The 19150-nt window shown below is 41.6% G+C and overlaps 1 protein-coding gene across 1 annotated transcript in view; it reads left to right on the top strand.

Annotated features, from left to right (window-relative positions):
* The first annotated feature begins 316 nt into the window (after positions 1-316).
* The window catches only part of Tmprss7 (transmembrane serine protease 7), a 33950-nt gene continuing 15116 nt past the window's right edge, over positions 317-19150 (top strand). The window contains exons 1-10 of the mRNA XM_090330894.1: positions 317-364; positions 2314-2593; positions 4634-4764; positions 8649-8716; positions 10229-10422; positions 11802-11840; positions 12719-12947; positions 14340-14470; positions 15595-15707; positions 18696-18802. Coding sequence (XP_090187020.1) covers positions 317-364; positions 2314-2593; positions 4634-4764; positions 8649-8716; positions 10229-10422; positions 11802-11840; positions 12719-12947; positions 14340-14470; positions 15595-15707; positions 18696-18802 — 1340 coding nt within the window. The remainder of the gene's footprint in view (positions 365-2313; positions 2594-4633; positions 4765-8648; positions 8717-10228; positions 10423-11801; positions 11841-12718; positions 12948-14339; positions 14471-15594; positions 15708-18695; positions 18803-19150) is intronic.

The raw sequence follows: 19150 nt of genomic DNA, 5'->3' as shown, positions 1-19150 counted from the left end.
TTTTTTTGGATTGTTGGACTGGGTTTCCTGTAGGAAACTTTACCTTGGGTCTGGACTCAGAGGGTCCTCACTCATCTCCCTTACCTTGGGAAGCGTCTCCTTTAGTTCTGACTGTGAGGGCCCTTTAACTCTCACAGTAGAGAGATGAGGCATCTTCAGTTTCTGAACTGGACCCGGTGGAGGTAAGTTGATTCCAGTCCTCTGGCAGCTAGCTTGAATGTTCTGACTCTCCTCTCCATTCTTCCCAGAAAGCATGTAAGGGGTAAAAACAGACTTGTACACAACCCCAAAGGCTCACACCCAGAAATACCTTAAAATGGAGAACAGAAACAGTGATCCCTCCTCTAAACCTGCTGACCTGAAGGTAAGCAAGGGTGGAAGGCCTTCTCTCTCTATTCAAAGCTATTTGTTGTTTATTCTGCTAAGTAAAACAGGATGGTGTGACTTTATAAAAAAAGGAGACAAAAGAAAAATACTTTTTTTTTAAAAAAATGGTGCTTAATGGAGGTTACAAATATGAGTTTGTTATACAGTAGTGTCCTCGGCAAGTATTTAGCAACTGTTTTTCTAAAACCCCAAGGAGATTGTATTGACACAAACTCCACTTTAAAATTTAATCAGTACTATCTGAGACTGCTTAGAATGTGTTCTTGCAATGTGGGTCTTGTCAAATCTATATGTTTGGTATTTCTGGGTGTTTCTTTTAGTACTGTGGAGAAATGTTTGAAAGTAGCATGACATCACAGTCAACTTATCCTGAAATGGAATAGCTTTCTCTCTAGAATCACCACCTCATTCCTGCAGGAAACAACCTTACATGAAGTCTAATCTAATTCAATTTCATCCGGAGCGATAAGACCTATATTTCATTCTATGGATTGACAAAGGTATTTGGCAAGAAGAATAAAGGAGTGATGAATAATTCAAAAGCACTTTGCCACATATTATCCCATTAATTCTCAGGATTAAAGACTAGGTGATATAAATTTTGAAGAGTGAGGAAGAGAAAGGAAGGTATGAGAACTCAACACAGGAGATGATTTCTTCAGAAGTGGTATGCTAGGCTGCTGCCTTAAAAGAATGTGTGGTTAAAAGTCATTTCTTCACTGGAGTTTAGTTACCCTGACATGTATAAATCTCTTTGTTAAGGAAGCTAAACTATCACATACATTATTAAATAATTCACAAGATCAAATGACAGAAGGAAAAAATAAAAGGAAGGAGGAGGAGGGGAAAGTTAAACCATGTATTTTTCTTCTTGCAACTAACATTTTGTACATCAATACACATAAACCAAAAATGTTCCTATCTATTGAGTCTACTGGTTTATTCTTTGCTCTATTTTTCTTTTGTCAGTCATAGGACTCAAACTAGGGGCCTGAGCAGTGTCCCTGAGCAATTTTTTTCAAGGCTAGTGCTCTATCATTTTGAGCCACAGCTCCAATTCTGGTTTTCTGGTGGTTAATTGGCCCTTAGAGCCTTCAGACTTTCCTGCTCAGGCTGGCTTTGAACCTTGATCTTCAGATCTCAGCTTCCCGAGAAGCTGGGAGTACAGGCATGAGCCACGAGAGCCCAGCTTCTTTGTTCTAGTTATAAATTATCTTTTCATGTATGACTGAGAAGCTTAGTTACTCATTTTGTGGCTGGCAATGATGAAAAAATCAGGTTGGATTCCTGTCCTTCGAATCATCACAAGCTCTTAGCTTTTTCTCCCTACCCACTCAGTCTGAAAGCCTTCACGAGAAAATCAATACATTTCTGCAAGGGGAACTCACATCCTTACTTTCAATCCTGCCTCTGTCCAGAAAAGAATCCATTAGGAGAGAAAACAATAGCCATCGGGGGTATGGTGGCTTATGACTGCATTCCAAGGACTTACTAGAGAAGCAGTATGATTGTAAGTTCAAGGGCAGCCTGGCTACATTAGTGAGACTATGTTTCAACACACAAAACGAAAGAAGGCAAGAGAAAACAAACAAAAAAATACAAAAAGAGCAGGGAGCTGTGTGTGTACACAGATCTACGTGTGCATTCATCCTCTGACCTTCAGTTCCTAGTCCACTTGGCTCTGATGAAATTTGCGCCTGTGTTCCACAGCATCCGCTCACCAGAGTGGATGAGGAGACGGGGAAAGGACCTGGAAGCCATTTCCCTGGGGCTGGCGCAGAAGCCAAGTGAGTGGCTTACATAACGTTACTGATAGAGCCAGACCCATTTTTTTAGCACACCGTGCTCCTGTCGCTGGGACATCCATTTGAGCATTAGTCTACTTCTAATCACTACCATGCCTTTCTTTTCTCTTTCCAATCAAAGATCTCCAATATCTCCGTTCAGGTGGTCAATACCCCAGCGAAGCTGCCCGGGAGACGACCACCTCGACCCCCACGTCCCCCACGACCCCCACGGCTTCCTCGACCACCACGACCCCCTCGACCACCACGACCCCCTCGCCAACCCACTGGCAAAGCCAAACCCAACAAGCAGCCCAAGAAGAGAAGTCCCTGTTGGAACGTCCAGAATAAGATCATTGTCTTCACGGTGTTTTTATCCATCCTAGCGGTCGTCGCCTGGACGCTTCTGTGGCTCTACATCAGTAAGTCCCATCCCGTCTTCCCGGCGGTCAGCGCAGGGCGCAGGCGCCTCACCATTCTCATCCTGGGCATTCCTGATGGAATTTTCCTCTTTCCCACACTGACACAGTAGCTCCCCTAAAAGTCCTGTTTGAGACTTGAAGGAGAAAGAAACCAGAAATTGTCTTTCTCCTTTTGTCTGTTCCCAGGACTACCCAAGGCAAGCAGAGGAGGAGATGGATGGATGGAGAGATGAGGAAGATGCTGGGGGGGGGGGTTGAGGGAGAGGAGGGGGGAGAGGGAGAGGGGGGAGAGAGAAAGAGAGTGGGGATTCTTGACAAGGTAGGAAATGTCATGTATTTGTAGCTTAAAAGCTGAATGGAATGCTAAGTGTTTCACTTCCTCATTCCACCCACTGCCTGTTTCTAGGCAACCAGAAATTTCCGGAGCCCTGAATTCCATTTTACACAAACATCTTGCTCTCTAGCGAATGTTTTTCCCCCTCAATTTGATTATATTTCTGTCAATCTGATTGATCCTTTTGGACAAATGTAATCACTAAGCTCTTTCATATGGAGTACTTATTCACAATCCAGTAACAGGAACATTTGTTGGCATATTGCAGCTCCCATCCCTGACATGCTAATATGTTTGATACCTGTACTATCATATAATATGAAACAATATTTGGTCTCTGCCCATGGTTTGTGGCTTAGGACTTCTAACATTTTTGTAGCTTCCGAAGGGACAGGTGTGACACAAACATCTTTTGTTTTAATAATCTTGATACCAATTCTTACCCCCGAGCTTCTGAGAATATTTTCTTTATATACATATTAAGAAGATGATGACTGGTGGCTGAATGCCTCTGGGAATACGGTGAAACCAACCATTTGACATGGGGAAATTTAAAAAGAAAATCTGGGATCCTATTGGAAAAATAAAAGCAAAAAGGGCTGGGAGCATGACTCAAGTGATAGAACATATACTTAACAAGCACAAACTCCTGAATTCCAATTCCAGTACTACCAAAACATAAAACAATAAAAATTAGGTAAATGTAAAGAGATTCAGTGGTAAATTGGCCTTGTATTACACTGAGTACAAGCTGACCTGAGAAGGATGTGTGAGCATCTAGAAATGAGCTGCAGTCTTTATTCAAATTTTGAATCTACAACTTAATAAGAAAAATCTAAGAAACACTGTCTTTCCTTCTTTCACCAAAACAAGACTGAAAACAACTATTTGATAGGGTGAATAACCAAGGTCATAGCTCAAAAAAACAAAACTAGATGAATCATTCAGGTCTCATGCCTTATTCCAGGTACCCTTGGGTGGGCCTGCCTGCCCCTCTTTCCTTCCCTCCATCCCTTCCTCCCCTTCTCCTCCATCCACTCTCTCCCCCAAAGCTCCCTCCCCTCCAAACATTTATTGAGGCAGGCATTGGCTATGTGCAGACAAAAGCACCATGGTAATTACAGTGCAGAGAAGATGGCCACAGGAGAGGGGGGAGGAAATAGACCACAAAAGGTGAGGTGCCAGTAATCCCAGCCATTTGGGAGATTGACAAAAGAGTCAGGAGTTGGAGATAAGCCTGAGCTATGTAGATGTAAAGGAGATTGGCAATGGAGTTGAGAAGGTGTCAAAGAGGAGAACAACTCTAGAAACAAGCAAAGAGGGACAAAGGACAGCCTCTCACCAACATCTCAGTGACAGCCATTGAGTTTCTTCTCTATGTCCCTTCTACACTAACTTGATGACAGTCAATGTCAGGGGGCATTTAGGACTTGTCAAAAATGCCTTTGGCTATTTAACCCTCTAGAGACGCTAAAGGCTGAGAAGTACAGCTTTTCCCTTTAAAAACTGCTTTTAAACATTTTCTAGAAGTTGATAGAATATTCAAGGAGATACAGTAAGAAAGAAATGTCTTTAAGCGCATTTAACGCATACAAGGCCAACATTCAATACAAGATACAGCTGCCTGAAATAAAATCACTTAAGGAGCTCCATATGGACACAGTCAGACCACGCCCTCCCCAGTCAGCTTTTCCTCTGTCTTGCAGGTAAGACTGAAAGCAGAGATGCATTTTATTTTGTTGGGGTGTTTCGAATCACCAACATTGAGTTTCTTCCTGAGTACCGGCAGAAGGAGTCCAGGGAATTTCTTTCAGTGGCCAGAACTGTGCAACAAGTGGTAAGGAGATGGGAAGGTGAGGCCTGGAGAGTGAGGCTGGGAGAAGAGGGAGGGAGGTCCAGAGGGATGGGGAGAGGGGTGGCTCACAGTAAGCAGGATTTAGGAAAGTAAAGAACAGGGTATAGGAGGAGGCCATCAAAGAGATTTAGCTTATCTGTGCTATACAATACAATCCCCCCCCCCTTTCTTAATGTAAAGAGAACTAGGCAGTGACACAAACCTGTAATTTCAGAACACTGGGAGCTAGGGACATACAATTAGCCTGTACTACATAGTGAGTTCCTGTTTCAAAGAGAAAAGGAAAAAGAAGAAAGAGAAAAAGGAAGGAAGGAAGGAAGGAAGGAAGGAAGGAAGGAAGGAAGGAAGGAAGGAAGGGAGGAAGGAAAAGAAATCATAACACAGTAGTTTGCACTTGTAATCCCAGCTAAATAGGAGGCAGAGTTAGGAAGATCATGGTCTCAGAATGAAATGGGCAAAGTGGAAGACTAAGACCCTATCTAAAGACAAACTAAAGCAAAATAGGCTAACAGTTTAGCTCAAGTAGTAAAGCCCAGGAGGTCCTGAGTTCAAATGCCAGTATCATGCCCTCCCATATTTTTAATGAAAAGGAATAGCCCTCTCATCATCTGTTTTTATATTCTGTAAAATACACTGGACCAAGGAACTTTTAAAAAGCTCTCCAGTTCTTAGGTTCTATGACTGTGATTAGTTTTGGGATTATACATATTTATTATGATCTTGATGCACTTGAAACTTCTGCACTTAAACAAATCTCACTAGGCACTGGTAAGTCATACCTATAATCTTAGCTATTAAGGATAAAAGCTGGAGGGTCAAGATTAGAAACCAGCCCAGTAAAAACATACAGAAGATACTTGGGCCTGGAGTGTGGCCTGGTGGTAGAGTGCTTGCCCAGCATTCATGAAGCCTTGTGTTCGATTCCTCAGTACCACTTAACACAGGAAAAGCTTGAAATGGTGCTGTGGCTCAGGTGGTAGAGTGCTGCCAGCCTTGAGAAAGCTCAAGGACAGTGCCTAGGCTCTGAGCTAAAACCCTGGGACTGCCCTCCCCCCAAAAAGATTTTTTATTTCTAACCAACAAATAGCTGAACTGGAGGCACAGCTCAAGTCGTAGAACATTACCCTCCCATACAAGGGCCTACATTCAATCCTGGGTTCTGGGGGAAAAAAAGAAAAGGAAAAAACACTTTAATATATAAATAATAAATATTTATAATAAAAGTCAATAAAACTTTGAAAACCATAAAAATAAACATTAAAACCTTTAATGACATCAGAGAGTTAAAGCCTCTCTTTATTCTGGGCTGCCCAGGCAACAGAATAACAAAACACTGGGTATTTTCTTCTCTTGGCTTTACATTGTCCTTTTACGTCAGTCACTTCCTTTTTGTATTTTTTTTTCCTGGTTAATTGGAGGTGCTGCAAGAGTTTCAAAGTGTTTTCTGCCTGGGATGTTTATGGACCATGATCCTCTGAGCTCAGGCTTCTGGATAGCTAGGATTATAGGCCTGAGCTTTTAAAACATATTTTTTTTTTTGCCAGTCCTGGGCTTGAGCTCAGGGCCTGAGCACTGTCCTTGGTCTTTCTCAAGGCTAGAGCTCTACCACTTGAGCCTCAGCACCACTTCCGGCTCTTTTTTCTATGTATGTGGTACCGAGGAATTGAACCCGGGTCTTCGTGCATGCTAGGCAAGCACTCTACCACTAGGCCACACTCCCGGCCCCTAAAACATAATTTCTGATAGCATCAGAATTTAATTGAGTGTTTTATTTTTTATTGGATATTTAACCACATGTATTTTTGCTACTGTGGAAACTACAGCATCCAAATGGTCCTCATGGGCTGGGAGTGTGGTCTAGTGGTAAAGTCCTGGCCTAGCATGCACGAAAACCCGGGTTTAATTGCTTGGTACCACTTACACAGAAGTGGTGCTGTGGCTCAAGTGGTAGAGCACTAGCTTTGAGAATGCCCAAGGCATGTGCACGTGTGCGCACGCGTGCACACACACACACACACACACACACACACACACACACACACACACACACACACACACACACACACACACTGTTCCAGGCCAGCAGAGGGAGAGGTTGGGATTTGGGAAAGGAATGCAACATTCTATCTGAAAAATAATCTAAAAAGACAAGGAGGCTGGAGCACCGAGTGACACTTGGACGGCTTCCTCAGTCCATTTCCTAATTAAGGGAAGGTTCTGTAGCCATGTGACATGTGGTGCAGAGTAACAAATAGAACATTTGTTTCCATTTTCCTGGTATGGGAGAGAGTTGCTGGCAGTGTCCTGGAGTAGAAGGTAGCAGAAGGAAGGACTGGCGAGAGACAGAAGCCCTCAGACGGCTCTCACTGGCTGCCTCTAAGAACTTGGTGCATTACCAAACCCTTTACTCTACCAGTGGCTGTACATCAACCACCCTCAGCTTATCTCAGGGAGCTGGGTCTCCACTGCCATTTTAAAGAAGAAAAGAAAGCGTTAACAGAGGCTCATGAGGCTTAGGTGATATGTTCTGTGCTGCCCAATGAGTCCAAACTTTGGAGCAATTTTTTCCCATGATACTATGTAATTTTTCAGGCATTTACCTTTCTCATTCTGGGTCATTTGTAGATAGTTTTGTTATGTAAAGCAGGGAAGGGAACACAAGAGGAGAAGCTGAATGAATTTGTCTTGCAGTAGGCTAAGTGAAGACAGAGAAGGTAAATAAGATTTTTTTTAAGATTCAATCTTGGGGTTTTTAAAGGGCTAAGAACTGAACAATGATAGAGCTGGCTGTGAACACCTGTCGCCCCCTTGTGGCCAATAGGAGAACATGAATTTAAGAAACTACTTGTATGACCAGAGCCTCATGAAACACACCAAACATTGTTGGAAAGGGGAAGGGAATGTGGAAATAGAATGGAAAGAGGTGAACTTGCTCAAGCACACTGAGCATCTACACAATTATCACAAGGAAGCCCCTCATATCAGTAAAGAATGCAAGTTAAAAATACTAAAAGATGATGGTGATGTGCTGACAGAGGTTGAGTCAAATCTGTGAAAGTGGTTTGTTAGTAACGGAGAGAATTAACTTCAGGAGTAGGCAGAGCACAGAAGTTAAACTTCCTAAAGTCTTTAAGGAGAGAAAAAAATGGATGGGGTAACTGATGACTGGTCAGACAGCAGAGTAAAAGGAAGCAACCCAAAGAATTGCTGTAGGAACTGTATTTATGTGAATGCAAGAAATAATGTATGAGGGTCCAGGAGTGGGATCTAGTGGTAGTGTGTTGCCTACATGAAGCCCTGGGTTTGATTCCTCGGCACCACATACACAGAAAAATTCAGAAGTGGTGATGTGGCTCAAGTGGTAGAGTGCTAGTCTCGAGAAAGCTCAAGCCCCAGGACTGGCAAATAAAAGAAAGAAGGAAAAAAAAGAAAGAAGGAGAGAGAGAGAGAGAGAGAGAGAGAGAGAGAGAGAGAGAGAGAGAGAGAGAGAGAGAGAGAGAGAGAGGACAAGCACACGTGCTGGTGGCTCATGTGTTTAATCCTAGTTACTTAGGAAGCTGAGATCTAAGGATCACAATTCAATGCCAGCCTGGACAGACAAATCTGAGAGACATTATCTCTAAGTAACCAGAAAAAAACTGGAAGTGGAGGTGTGACTTAAGTGGTAAAGCACTAACCTTGAGCAGAAAAAGCGAAGTGAGAGTATGAGGCCCTCAATTCAAACCCCAATACCAGTACAAAAAAAATGGGTGAATTTGTGGCTTTCTTTTCTCCCTGCTAGCTTCAGAGTCCTGTGGCATGCAAAAGATTGTCAACCAAAACCACATTTAGAGAATTCAAATGCCTTATTTTTTTTTATCCTTCAGGTAAACCTTGTTTATACAACATCTGCCTTCTCCAAATTTTATAAGCAGTCTGTCGTTGCAGATATCAGGTAATCTAAGCGCCTTCTGTGGGGTTTCTGCCTGCACTACTGCAAACTCCCCTTCTAGCTGTAGAAGGCCTGGGCATCACACATCTCCCCCCACTTGGCCCCTGACTTTCACACCAGCTGCAAGCTCGTATCAGGGATGGACTGGGTCCCATCTACCAGACTAGGTAGATGGTGGAGATGAGAATAAAGCTAAGACCACTGTTGCTCAAAATGCTTTTAGTGAAAAGCTAGTCACTACTGGTATGGGGGTGCATGCCTGTAATCCTCGTACTTGGGAGACTGAACCAGAACGATGGTAAGGTAAGGGTGAGCCTTAATGAAGTAAAGAGAACATGTCTCAAAAAAACACGCCACTGGAGATCTCCTGAATAAAAAAGATTTCATGGGGCCAGGAGTTTGGCCTAGTGGTAGAATACTTGCCTAGCATGCATGAAGACTCGGGTTCAATTCCTTGGTACCACATACATAGAAAAAGCCGGAAATGGTGCTGTGGCTCAAGTGGTAGAGCTCTAGCCTTGAGGGAAAAGTCCAAGGACAGTGCTCAGTCCCTGAACTAAAGTACCAGGACTGGAAAAAAAAAGATTCATGTAAAAACAATTTATAGTTATAAGATTATATAGTAAGTGCCATATTCTATCTTTCCATCTTTTAATCTCTAATATATCTGCAGAGGGTCAGAATTTATATCTGCAGAGGGTCCATTTATTCAAGGTTTATTAAAGATACTAAGAAGTCTTAGAGTATGCAACTTGTTTATTTTCATAGCTAAGGTTTTGGTAAGATATAAAGTCAGGTGATCGGGCTTTGAGGGCAATTTGAAAATCACAGAAAATTTGCTTCCTGGATCTGCCACATCCAACTGTGGGAGTTTGAGGTGTATGGGCCGCCATTTTTTCATCTGTGAAATTGAAACAGTAATAGGATCTTCTCATAAGATTAAATGGGATGAAGGGTAAAGCATTTACCACGTGTTTGGACATGGGCAGCAATTATAGATAGAAGTGTCATGCCTGTGTGGTGGCGCATGCCTGGAATCCTAGCTACTTAGGAGGCTGAGATCTGAGGATCAAGGTTCAAAGCCAGCCTGGGCACAAAAGGACCTGAACTCTTATCTCCAATTAACCTCTAGAAAATGGGAAGTGGGGCTGTGGCTCAAGGGTAGGGCGGTAGCCTTGAGCTGAAGAGCTCAGGGACAGTAACCAGGCTGAGTTCAAGCCCCATGACCCACAAAAAAAAAAAAAAAAAGAAGTGTCATTTCTTTTCAATGACAGTTAGCATATCATCCATGGAGTTACAGCTATGGAGAAATGGGTGGATTAAACCCAACATAACGCTCAAAATACATGTATGAAGATGCTTTCTCCAATCCCATAACAGAAGCCAGTGGCTCCTTCAGAAGGCAGTTTAGGGGAAGGATTTGCTCTCTGCCCCTGAGTCTTCCAGCTGGTCTCTGCCTTCTGTGAAAGTGGGCTTCCTGGGAGGTAGCCTTGAACATCTCTCTTCCCACTGTAGCAGCAACAACAAAGGCGGCCTCCTGGTTCACTTTTGGATTGTGTTTGTCATGCCCCATGCCAAGGGCCACCTCTTCTGTGAGGACTGCGTGGCAGCCATCTTGAAAGACTCCATCCAGACCAACATCATCAACCGGACCTCCGTGGGCAGCCTGCAGGGCCTGGCCGTGGACATGGACTCTGTGGTGCTAAATGGTGAGTGTCTGGTAATTCTCTTCCAAGCCTTCCTTCCTGCAGCCACTGATTGCAGTTCACATAGTGGTGACATTTTGTCTCCCACAATGGAGAAGACACTAAAGGTGGTTAAGGAAACTGCCCAAATGACATGCAGTGTCATGACTAGAAAAAGCAACAAAACAAAACATTGGGAGTCAGTAGATACAAAGCTGAATTCACTCAAGTCTATCCCTCTCTACATTTATTCAGCTCACGTATCTTCTAAGCCTCCAAGAGATGAAATCCAAGCAAAGGAAGAACTTTGCTGCATTTCTTTTATCCTTTCATTAGTAGTCCACACAGAGCTACCCTGATATTGTACACGGCTGCCAAGAGAAAGCACCCTGTTCCCTGTGGAAGGGAAAATGTCCCATGTCATGATAGGGAAGTAAATGGCAGAGTTCAAACCTTATGCAGCTTTCTCTTTTGGGATGAAGTTTACATTAGTATACATCTAAATTCATATACATTTTATATATGCACATATATAGATATATGCTAAATCTATGATAGGTCACTGATAAATACTTGCTAAATGTATTAATTAATGAAGTAATAAATTATCTCTGGTGGAAAGAACCACACCAGCTTCACTATTGCAGTTGTATGACTATAATAATAGCTAGGTAAAATAATAGCTACATATATAATAGGGATAATAATAGTAATTACTCTCCTATCTTTGTAAAATGTTTAAAGATTGTAACTCTGGATGAGTTTAAGAAAAAAAAGATGTAGAAAGAATAGCATAATAAAAATTCTTCTGTTTTTATTGAATCACTGAACAGCACAACTTCAGGTTGTGCAATACTTTGTATTCAAGTAGGTAGAAGGCCAGGAGTGATAAAAGCCCTCTAGAGGTAGAATGCTTGCCTATAATGCATCAAGTCCTGGGTTTGATTCTTTGGTACCACATACACAGAAAAAGCTGGAAGTGGTGCTGTGGCTCAAGGACAGAGTGTTAGCCTTGAGAAAGTTCCTGAGTTAAAGCCCCAGAACTGGCAAAAAAGAAAAAAAAAAGTAAAGTAGGCTTGAAAACAGTATTTTTGGTAGGTCCTAGGACTTGAACTCAGGGCCTAGGCACTGTCCCTGAGCTCTTTTGCAAAAGGGGAGTACACTAACTCTTTGGGCCACAGTGTCACTTCCCGTTTTCTGGTGGTTCAATGGAGATTGGAGTATCATGGACTTTCATGCCTGGGATGGCTTTGAACCATGATCCTTAGATCTCAGCCTCCTAAGTAGCTAGGATTATGGGCATGAGCCACCTGTGCCCAGCTTGAAAATAAATTTTACAAAGTGAAATGCTAACTATAAGAAATGCTGAGCCGAATATTCTCTTTTCCTGTATTTCAATGCAGCTGGACTTCGGTCAGATTATTCTTCAACCATAGGATCTGGTAAATTCTTTAATGTGGTTCTCTTATTTCTCATTAGTATCTTCATTGGTCATGATTTTAGTTTTTTTAATGGTTGTTTTCTCTAGTGTGTGTGTGTGTGTGTGTGTGTGTGTTTGCGCACATGCACGCATGCGCGCAGTTTAGTTGCAAAGTGACAAAAACATATTCAAATTGGCTCATGCCCAAAGGAACTTGAGTGGCTTATGTAACTGGGAGGTTTGTTTCAAACAGGAGAAGACACAGGTTCTAAAATAAATATTATCAGGGCTCTACAACTCTATCTTTCCTCTGTCAAGCCTTCATTCCCAACTAACCATATTCTTTCATCGTGGTAATAAAAATGGCCACCAGCAGATTCATGCATACAATTTATCATGGTGAAAAAAAATTCATATACATTTTCCTGATAGTTCTTTTTTTGTTTTTATTTTTATTTTTTTAATATTTTTATTGTATTTAATAAAAGGGTTACATGATATTTGCCAGATAGAAGGTGCATTAATCCTGATAGTTCTTATAGAAGTCCTGGGGCTGAAATCTTTTTTTTTTTTTGAAATCCTGTTTTGTCATTCCAGAATAAACTCTTTGGACTCTCATTGGCCAGTCCATGTCATTTGTTCACCTCTGAAACTGGTATTTATTTTTACCCCATGGAACTATTTAGGCTAAGTATTTCTCAAGGAAATAGCTAGATGCTGTTACTTGAAGATTGCAGGCCAAAGTTGAAGTTCGCATCCATTTCCTCTTGTGCTCTTTACTCTGTTGTAAACACTCATAGAGAAATCGTTCTGAAAGAAGAAAGAAAGGAAAATGAAAAGAAAGAAAAAGGAAAAGGGCGGGGAAGGAGGAAAGGTGAAAGCCAAGCCTTGTCTCCACAGAAGCAGGCTGCTCTCAGTACTTCTATGCCGATCACTTGTCTCTCCGTTACCCTCTGGAAATTTCTGCTACCTCCGGGCGGCTGATGTGTCACTTCAAGCTGGTGGCCCTCGTGGGTTATCTGATTCGTCTCTCCATTGAGTCCATCGAACTCGAAGCAGACAACTGTGTCACCGACTCCCTGACCATTTACGACTCTCTCTTGCCAATCCGCAGCACCATCTTGTACAGGTATCTTACAGGCTTTCTTACTGGCTGATAAAAGGACCTTTTATGATCTCTGCTTTACCGTATGTGGGTCCCCATTGGATTAAAAAGCATTATGTGTTATGCACACTCATGGAACCAAAGACCAATCCATACCCTTACTCCTTACAACCTCAGTGAGTGACTGTCAGATTCAGACTTGTGTTTTACTTGTCGCACACAAGGCCCTCAAATTCAGTCCAGCAAGGACTTTGACTGTTATATATAAAACAGGATAGACACTCTATTTTACTTTTATTATAGTAAGAACAATTTTTACTGTTTTAGTAATGTGACAATAATTATTCTGTGGTGATAACATAACGTTAGTAAAGCAATTTGTTTCATTATGAAGATAACTGATGTTCATGTAGAAATTGAGGTCAAAGGAAATAAAAGAAATTACTTTACATTTTCATTATCCAGAGAAAATTTGTTACATTTTAGCATAAATCTTTTCATCTATATATGTGCAGTTATACACATTTATTCATACACTGTTGTATACGTGTGTGTGGAGGGGGCGTCCTGGGGCTCGAACTGTGGGCCTAGATTCTGTCCCTGAGCTTTTCTCAAGGCTAGAACTCTGCCACTTAAGCCACAGCTCTGCTTCCAACCTTTTGGTGATTAATTGGAGACAACAGTCACACGGACTTTCCTACTGGATCTGGCTTTGAACTTGTAACTAGACATACAGGTTATGAGCCACCAACACCAGTCACATGTTTTCTTTTTTAATTTACTTACTAGTAGGTATCTGTTTATGAGTGCCCAATATGCAACAATCTAATAATGACGCTAGGCTTTATCACTATGTTATTTATTTGTTATTTACCATGTTAAAAATTATACAAATTACTTTACCTTTAGCAATACTTACAGAAACCGCATTGCTTTATTTGTAAACGTATGCACTGATATTTTGGAGATGAATGTGTATCCTCCCTGCAGGACAGGTTGACAGTGCTAGTCTAACCTGCACAAGGAAGGGATCTAATCCCCGGAATCACAAGTACAGCATTTCCTCATGATGAGAGTAGTCTCATCATTAGATGATGCCAGCATCGAAGGAGTTCATAGGTCACTGTCCAGCAGCTCTTGTCCAGTGAATTGATGGAGCTGAGTTCAGAGTCCAGTTTCCTTTGGTACAGAGCCTTGGGCACACCACTTTCCTACCTGGTTTGCCCTCAACCAGGGTCCAAGAACATCCAGCCAGAGCAGTACTTGGTGACAAACATTTCTTAGCTTCCCACCTCCTGCCGTCTGTAGTCCCCTTGCAGCTGATGCAGAATCGAGTGGAAGAATCTGAAAATGTGTGGATTTGAGGCAGGATGTGGCCGTGCCTCAACTAACTTTTGTTTTCTTATCTGTTTTCAGAATTTGTGAACCTACAAGAGCACTAATATCATTTGTTTCTACAAACAACCTCATGTTGGTGACTCTTAAGTCTCCTTATATACGGAGGCTTTCAGGAATCCGGGCATATTTTGAGGTCATTCCAGAGCAAAGTAAGGCTTGTCTAAAAAACAAAATCCTGTTGGTAACTATTTATTATAATATTGTGGTTTTACTTTCTCTAAGGCTTCACTGGAATACTAGTTGTATTAGAGAGGGATCTTGACTCCAGGTCCAGTCAGAAGAGAGATAACAGAATGAATTTAATAAAAAATTATTATTAATAATAATAATAGCCATTTTTAGGTGCTGGTAGTTCACACTTATAATCCTGTCTACTCAGGAGGTTGAGATCTGAGGATGGAGCTTCGAAGCCACCTTGATAGGAAAGTCCCTGAGACCATTTTCTCCAATTAGTCACCACAAGGCCAGATGTCAAGTTGTGGCTCCAAATGCTTGAATTCTAGCAGTAAGCACAAAAGTTCAGGGTCAGCCCTCAAGCCCTGAGTTCAGTGCCCACAACTAGCACAGAGGGAGAAGGAGAGAGAAAGAGAGAAAGGGTGAGGGGGGGGGGCTAGAGAGCAGTAACAGTGCAGTTGTCAAAAAGACAAAAGAGAAAGAGAATGTAACCCCCTAGGAATTCTCTAGATGTGGAGAGTGATAAGAAGAAATTGTAGTTATTTAGAGCATGGAGCTATAGAATGGGCTCTGTTTTTTTTTTTTTTTCCAAAGGGGCTGTTGTTCAGCTGTTACTAGTGATGTTTAGAACTATGTTTTTTTGCTTGGTTGGGTTTTTTGTTAGTTGTGGGACTTGACCTCTGAGCCTGGGTCCTGTTGCTGAGTTCTTTCAAGGCTACTGCTCTACTATGTTGAGCCACAGCACCACTGCCAGGTGTTTGGAGGTTCATTGGAAATAAGAGTCTCAGGACTTTTGTGCCCAGGCTGGCTTTGAACTCTACTAAGATCTTAGCCTCCTGAGTAACTAGGATTACAACCAGTGAGCCACTGGCGCCTGACTAGAACTATGTTTTTAAAGGAAGTAAAGGAATCCTATAGATCTGTAGTGAAAATACAGAAAATAAAGAACTTTAGAACAAATATTTTAGCTAATGACCTGTTATTTCTTTAAAAAAAATCAAAGTTCAAAAGGTATTCCAGATAGTGAATCAAGGAAGTGTGCATTTGTAACTGGAGAAATGGGAACCTAGTTTTCCTTGTGTGTGAATATCTTTTTCAGAGTGTGAAAGAACAGTGTTGGTCAAAGAAACCACTGGCTTTGAAGGAAAAATCTTAAGTCCATATTACCCAAGCTACTATCCTCCAAAATGCAAGTGTACCTGGAGATTTCAGGTAGCCTGATTTACCAGTACCTTATTACATTATCCTACTTCTGGTAGAACTTTAGTTTTGAATTTAATTGCTTTTGATTCTTAAGTTAGAAAGGTAATGTTACTTAATTTTGCAAAATTTCAACCTTATTGAATAAAGTATGTAGATAGTAAAATTTTAGTTTTAACTCTCTACAAATCAACTAAACTTGGTGTTCTTATTAATTTTGATTCTCTACTGGCAAATTTGACCATGGTTTTCCAATTAATTTTTACTTGTATTTTTTTAATGCAAAAGCATTATTGTAGACTCAATACTTTTGTTATTATAGATCTCCTTTATTAATTTGCATCATAATAGTAATGACTAAAAACAATAAATTGGGTTAGGCGATATGTATTTTAGCTGTATAAGTAAGGCACTGTGAAAGTTTATAAGAGATACATACATGTCTCTCAGTGCTGCATGGGACATTGCTCTTCTTTTAAAAAAATATTTATTTATTTTTTAATGTAATGTATGGAGGGATTACAGTTACATTCGCCTGATAGTAGATACATTACTTCTCACGCATTGATACCCCTTCTCATGTTTTTGTCCCCATTTACCTCCTGCTACCCCCTCCAATCATCTTGTTTGTCCCCTTTCCCTTGGTCTTCTTCTTTTTTTTTTTTTTTGCCAGTCCTGGGCTTGAGCTCAGGGCCTGAGCGCTGTTCTTGAACTTTCTCAAGGCTAGAGCTCTACCACTTGAGCCTCAGCACCACTTCTGGCTTTTTTGTATATACGTGGTTCCAAGGAATCGAACCCAGGTCTTTGTGCATGCTAGGCAAGCACTTTAACCACTAGGCCAAACTCCCGGCCCATCCCTTGCTCTTCTTTTTAAAAACCAAAAGAATCCTCCTCTGAACATTGTGTCTTTTCCTCCTCCTATTATGTCATAGTAAGATAGGAAAATGTCTTCTTCACTCGCATAGGAAGTCATCATTGTGTACATAGGTGCCTACACAGGAAGTCATCATTTTGTAACAATTATGGAATTGGATGTAAGTGGCAAGTATATGCAGTTTGCAGGCTATGGTGGACGAAGTAAATAGGCTCTGTCTTAAACTCTGAGCATCTGAGATTGGACAGGAATTTTAGAAAGCTCTCCTCCTGTGGAGCTTGCTTTCCAGTGTGGAGAGACAGGTGACCAAGCAGGAAGCAGATTACACACAGAGAGAGCCCTCCATACCAGTGCATTCCACATTTACAGATGTGTCCAGCAGGTATAGACATGCAGACTGAGCTCACTGTGGATCTGTATCTGTACTGAACACACACACACACACACACACACACACACACACACACACACACACACACACTTGTTTGCTGACCTTACTTCTGAAACAATAGACATTTACAAGATAGTGAGCATTGTCTGCAGACAATTTAAGGAGGCTAGGAGGACTTGGCTATTTCATATGCAGATACCGTATCATTTTTCTATAACACATTTGAGCATCCATCAGTATGGATCTCTGTGGGGTTCCAGGAACAAAACTCCTAAGATTCTGAGGGACAATTGTGTCTTGCTCATCGCATGATGATACAATGCTATTGAAAAACATGAAGCAGGAAGTGGACTCTGTATCTTGAACGGGAAGTGTGAAGGGAAGGAGGGCCCTGTTCTCTTCACTAGTATGATCAGAGACAGCCTTGTTGACCAGGGAACCTATGAGGAGAACTGGAGAGCTGGGAGAACTTCGCAGGCATCTAGGGATAAGAATGTCACACAAGAGAAGAGCTGAGGCCAAGATACTCAGGCTGAGGACTCTGGTGTACATGCAGTTATTTGTGCTCAGTCATACCAGTGAAATAATCTAATTATATCATTACGTTACCCAACCTGCATTTGATGGTAGAGTGCTGACAACACACATCTTTCTTAGCATTATGAGAATCATCTCCCATTAGCAGATAAAGGTGCCGGGTCCTTGCTATCTCCCAGGTTTTCAGGCTTTGAGGTCTCAGATGACAAGTCTGAGGTTAGGGGATGTAAGGTGTAAAGAGGAGATGGAAGAAAAAAAAAAGGTTATGTGCCATGGTCTTTTATTCCATTAAAATGGAATAAGAAAACTTGAAATTAGAAAAGCCTGACATAAAGATTCTCTTAAGGGCCAGGAGCATAGCCTAGTGGTAGAGTGCTCACTTAACATGCACAAAGCCCTGGGTTCAACTCCTGGGTACCACATATACAGAAAAAGCTGGAAGTGGAGCTGTATAGCTCAAGTGGCACAGCACTAGCCTTGAGCAAAATGTGTCTAAGGAAAATGCCCAGGCCCTGAGTTCAAACCCCAGGACAAGCAAAAAAAAAATCTCTCTTAGGTCATTAGGTCATGTCTGAATCAAAGTGAAAATGAATTAAACTTTGCATAACTGATGTAATATGTACCCATATTACACTATACAATATAACGGTCAGGTGCACTGTGTGTGTGTGTGTGTGTGTGTGTGTGTGTGTGTGTGTGTGTGTGCATTTGCATGTGTTTGCTCATATAAGTACCTCTCACTACTTTGACCTCTTCTGAGGAGACCCAGACATGAATCTGCAATCCCCTCAGAGATACTCGGGTGTAATATGTTGATTCATTTCCCCTTTATCTAAAGAATCTGAGTAATGTCATTTTTCTCATCAGCGGAGGAAATTGCTTATACTTATTGCGAAAGGAGTGTTTTGAAAATGAGACTCGTCTAACAGGAAGAAAGTAGCATGCAGAGACACACCTATGCCATAGCTCTGGCACTCCACAACTTCTTTCTGAGTACTCAGCTGCCCACTCCATTATCCTTCCTGCTTTTCTCCTCCCTTTAACTTGTTTAGGAGAACTGGTCTCTCTCATAAAGGAGCCATGGGATACAAAGAGTAGAGATCACTGTTAAAACCACAAATTACGAAAGAGTAAGGGAATTATACTCTAAAACACCTCTTTAGAGGTGCATTATTCTGACTTCAGATTTGTTTTTCAGAGTCCCCTGTCGACATTTGGCATTGCACTAAAATTCCACAACTATTCAATAACTAAGAAGACTATGAAAGGCTGTGAGCATGGATGGTGGGAAATTAACGAGCAGATGTAAGTGATTTGCATTTGTGAGGAATCTGATGGAAAGTTTATAGTCTTAGATGCTATTTTCCCAAACAGTCTGCACTTCATTATTCACAGAGGGAAGCTGAGAAAGAAAGCTGAGTTAGGTCATTCAGCAATTGAGTGGAGGAGGAAAGATTTGAATCTGTGTCTTGGAGCATCTGCCTCACCTCTGTTCTGGGTTGCTCTGCTCTCCAGGTATACTTTGTGTTTCACAAAAGTATCTACAAGAGAAAAGCTGGAGCCATTTGGGGTAAAAAAGAAAGAGGGACTGGTGTTGCATTAGCTAGTTTTTTGTGCTAATGGAACTTGCTAGATCCTAAAGCTGGATAGTAT

Source organism: Megascapheus bottae, chromosome 1 (assembly GCF_031878675.1).
Source record: "Megascapheus bottae isolate mThoBot1 chromosome 1, mThoBot2.hap1, whole genome shotgun sequence".
NCBI lineage: Eukaryota > Metazoa > Chordata > Mammalia > Rodentia > Geomyidae > Megascapheus > Megascapheus bottae.
Note: the sequence above shows the minus strand (reverse complement) of the source record. Positions and strands in the feature narration are given on the sequence as shown.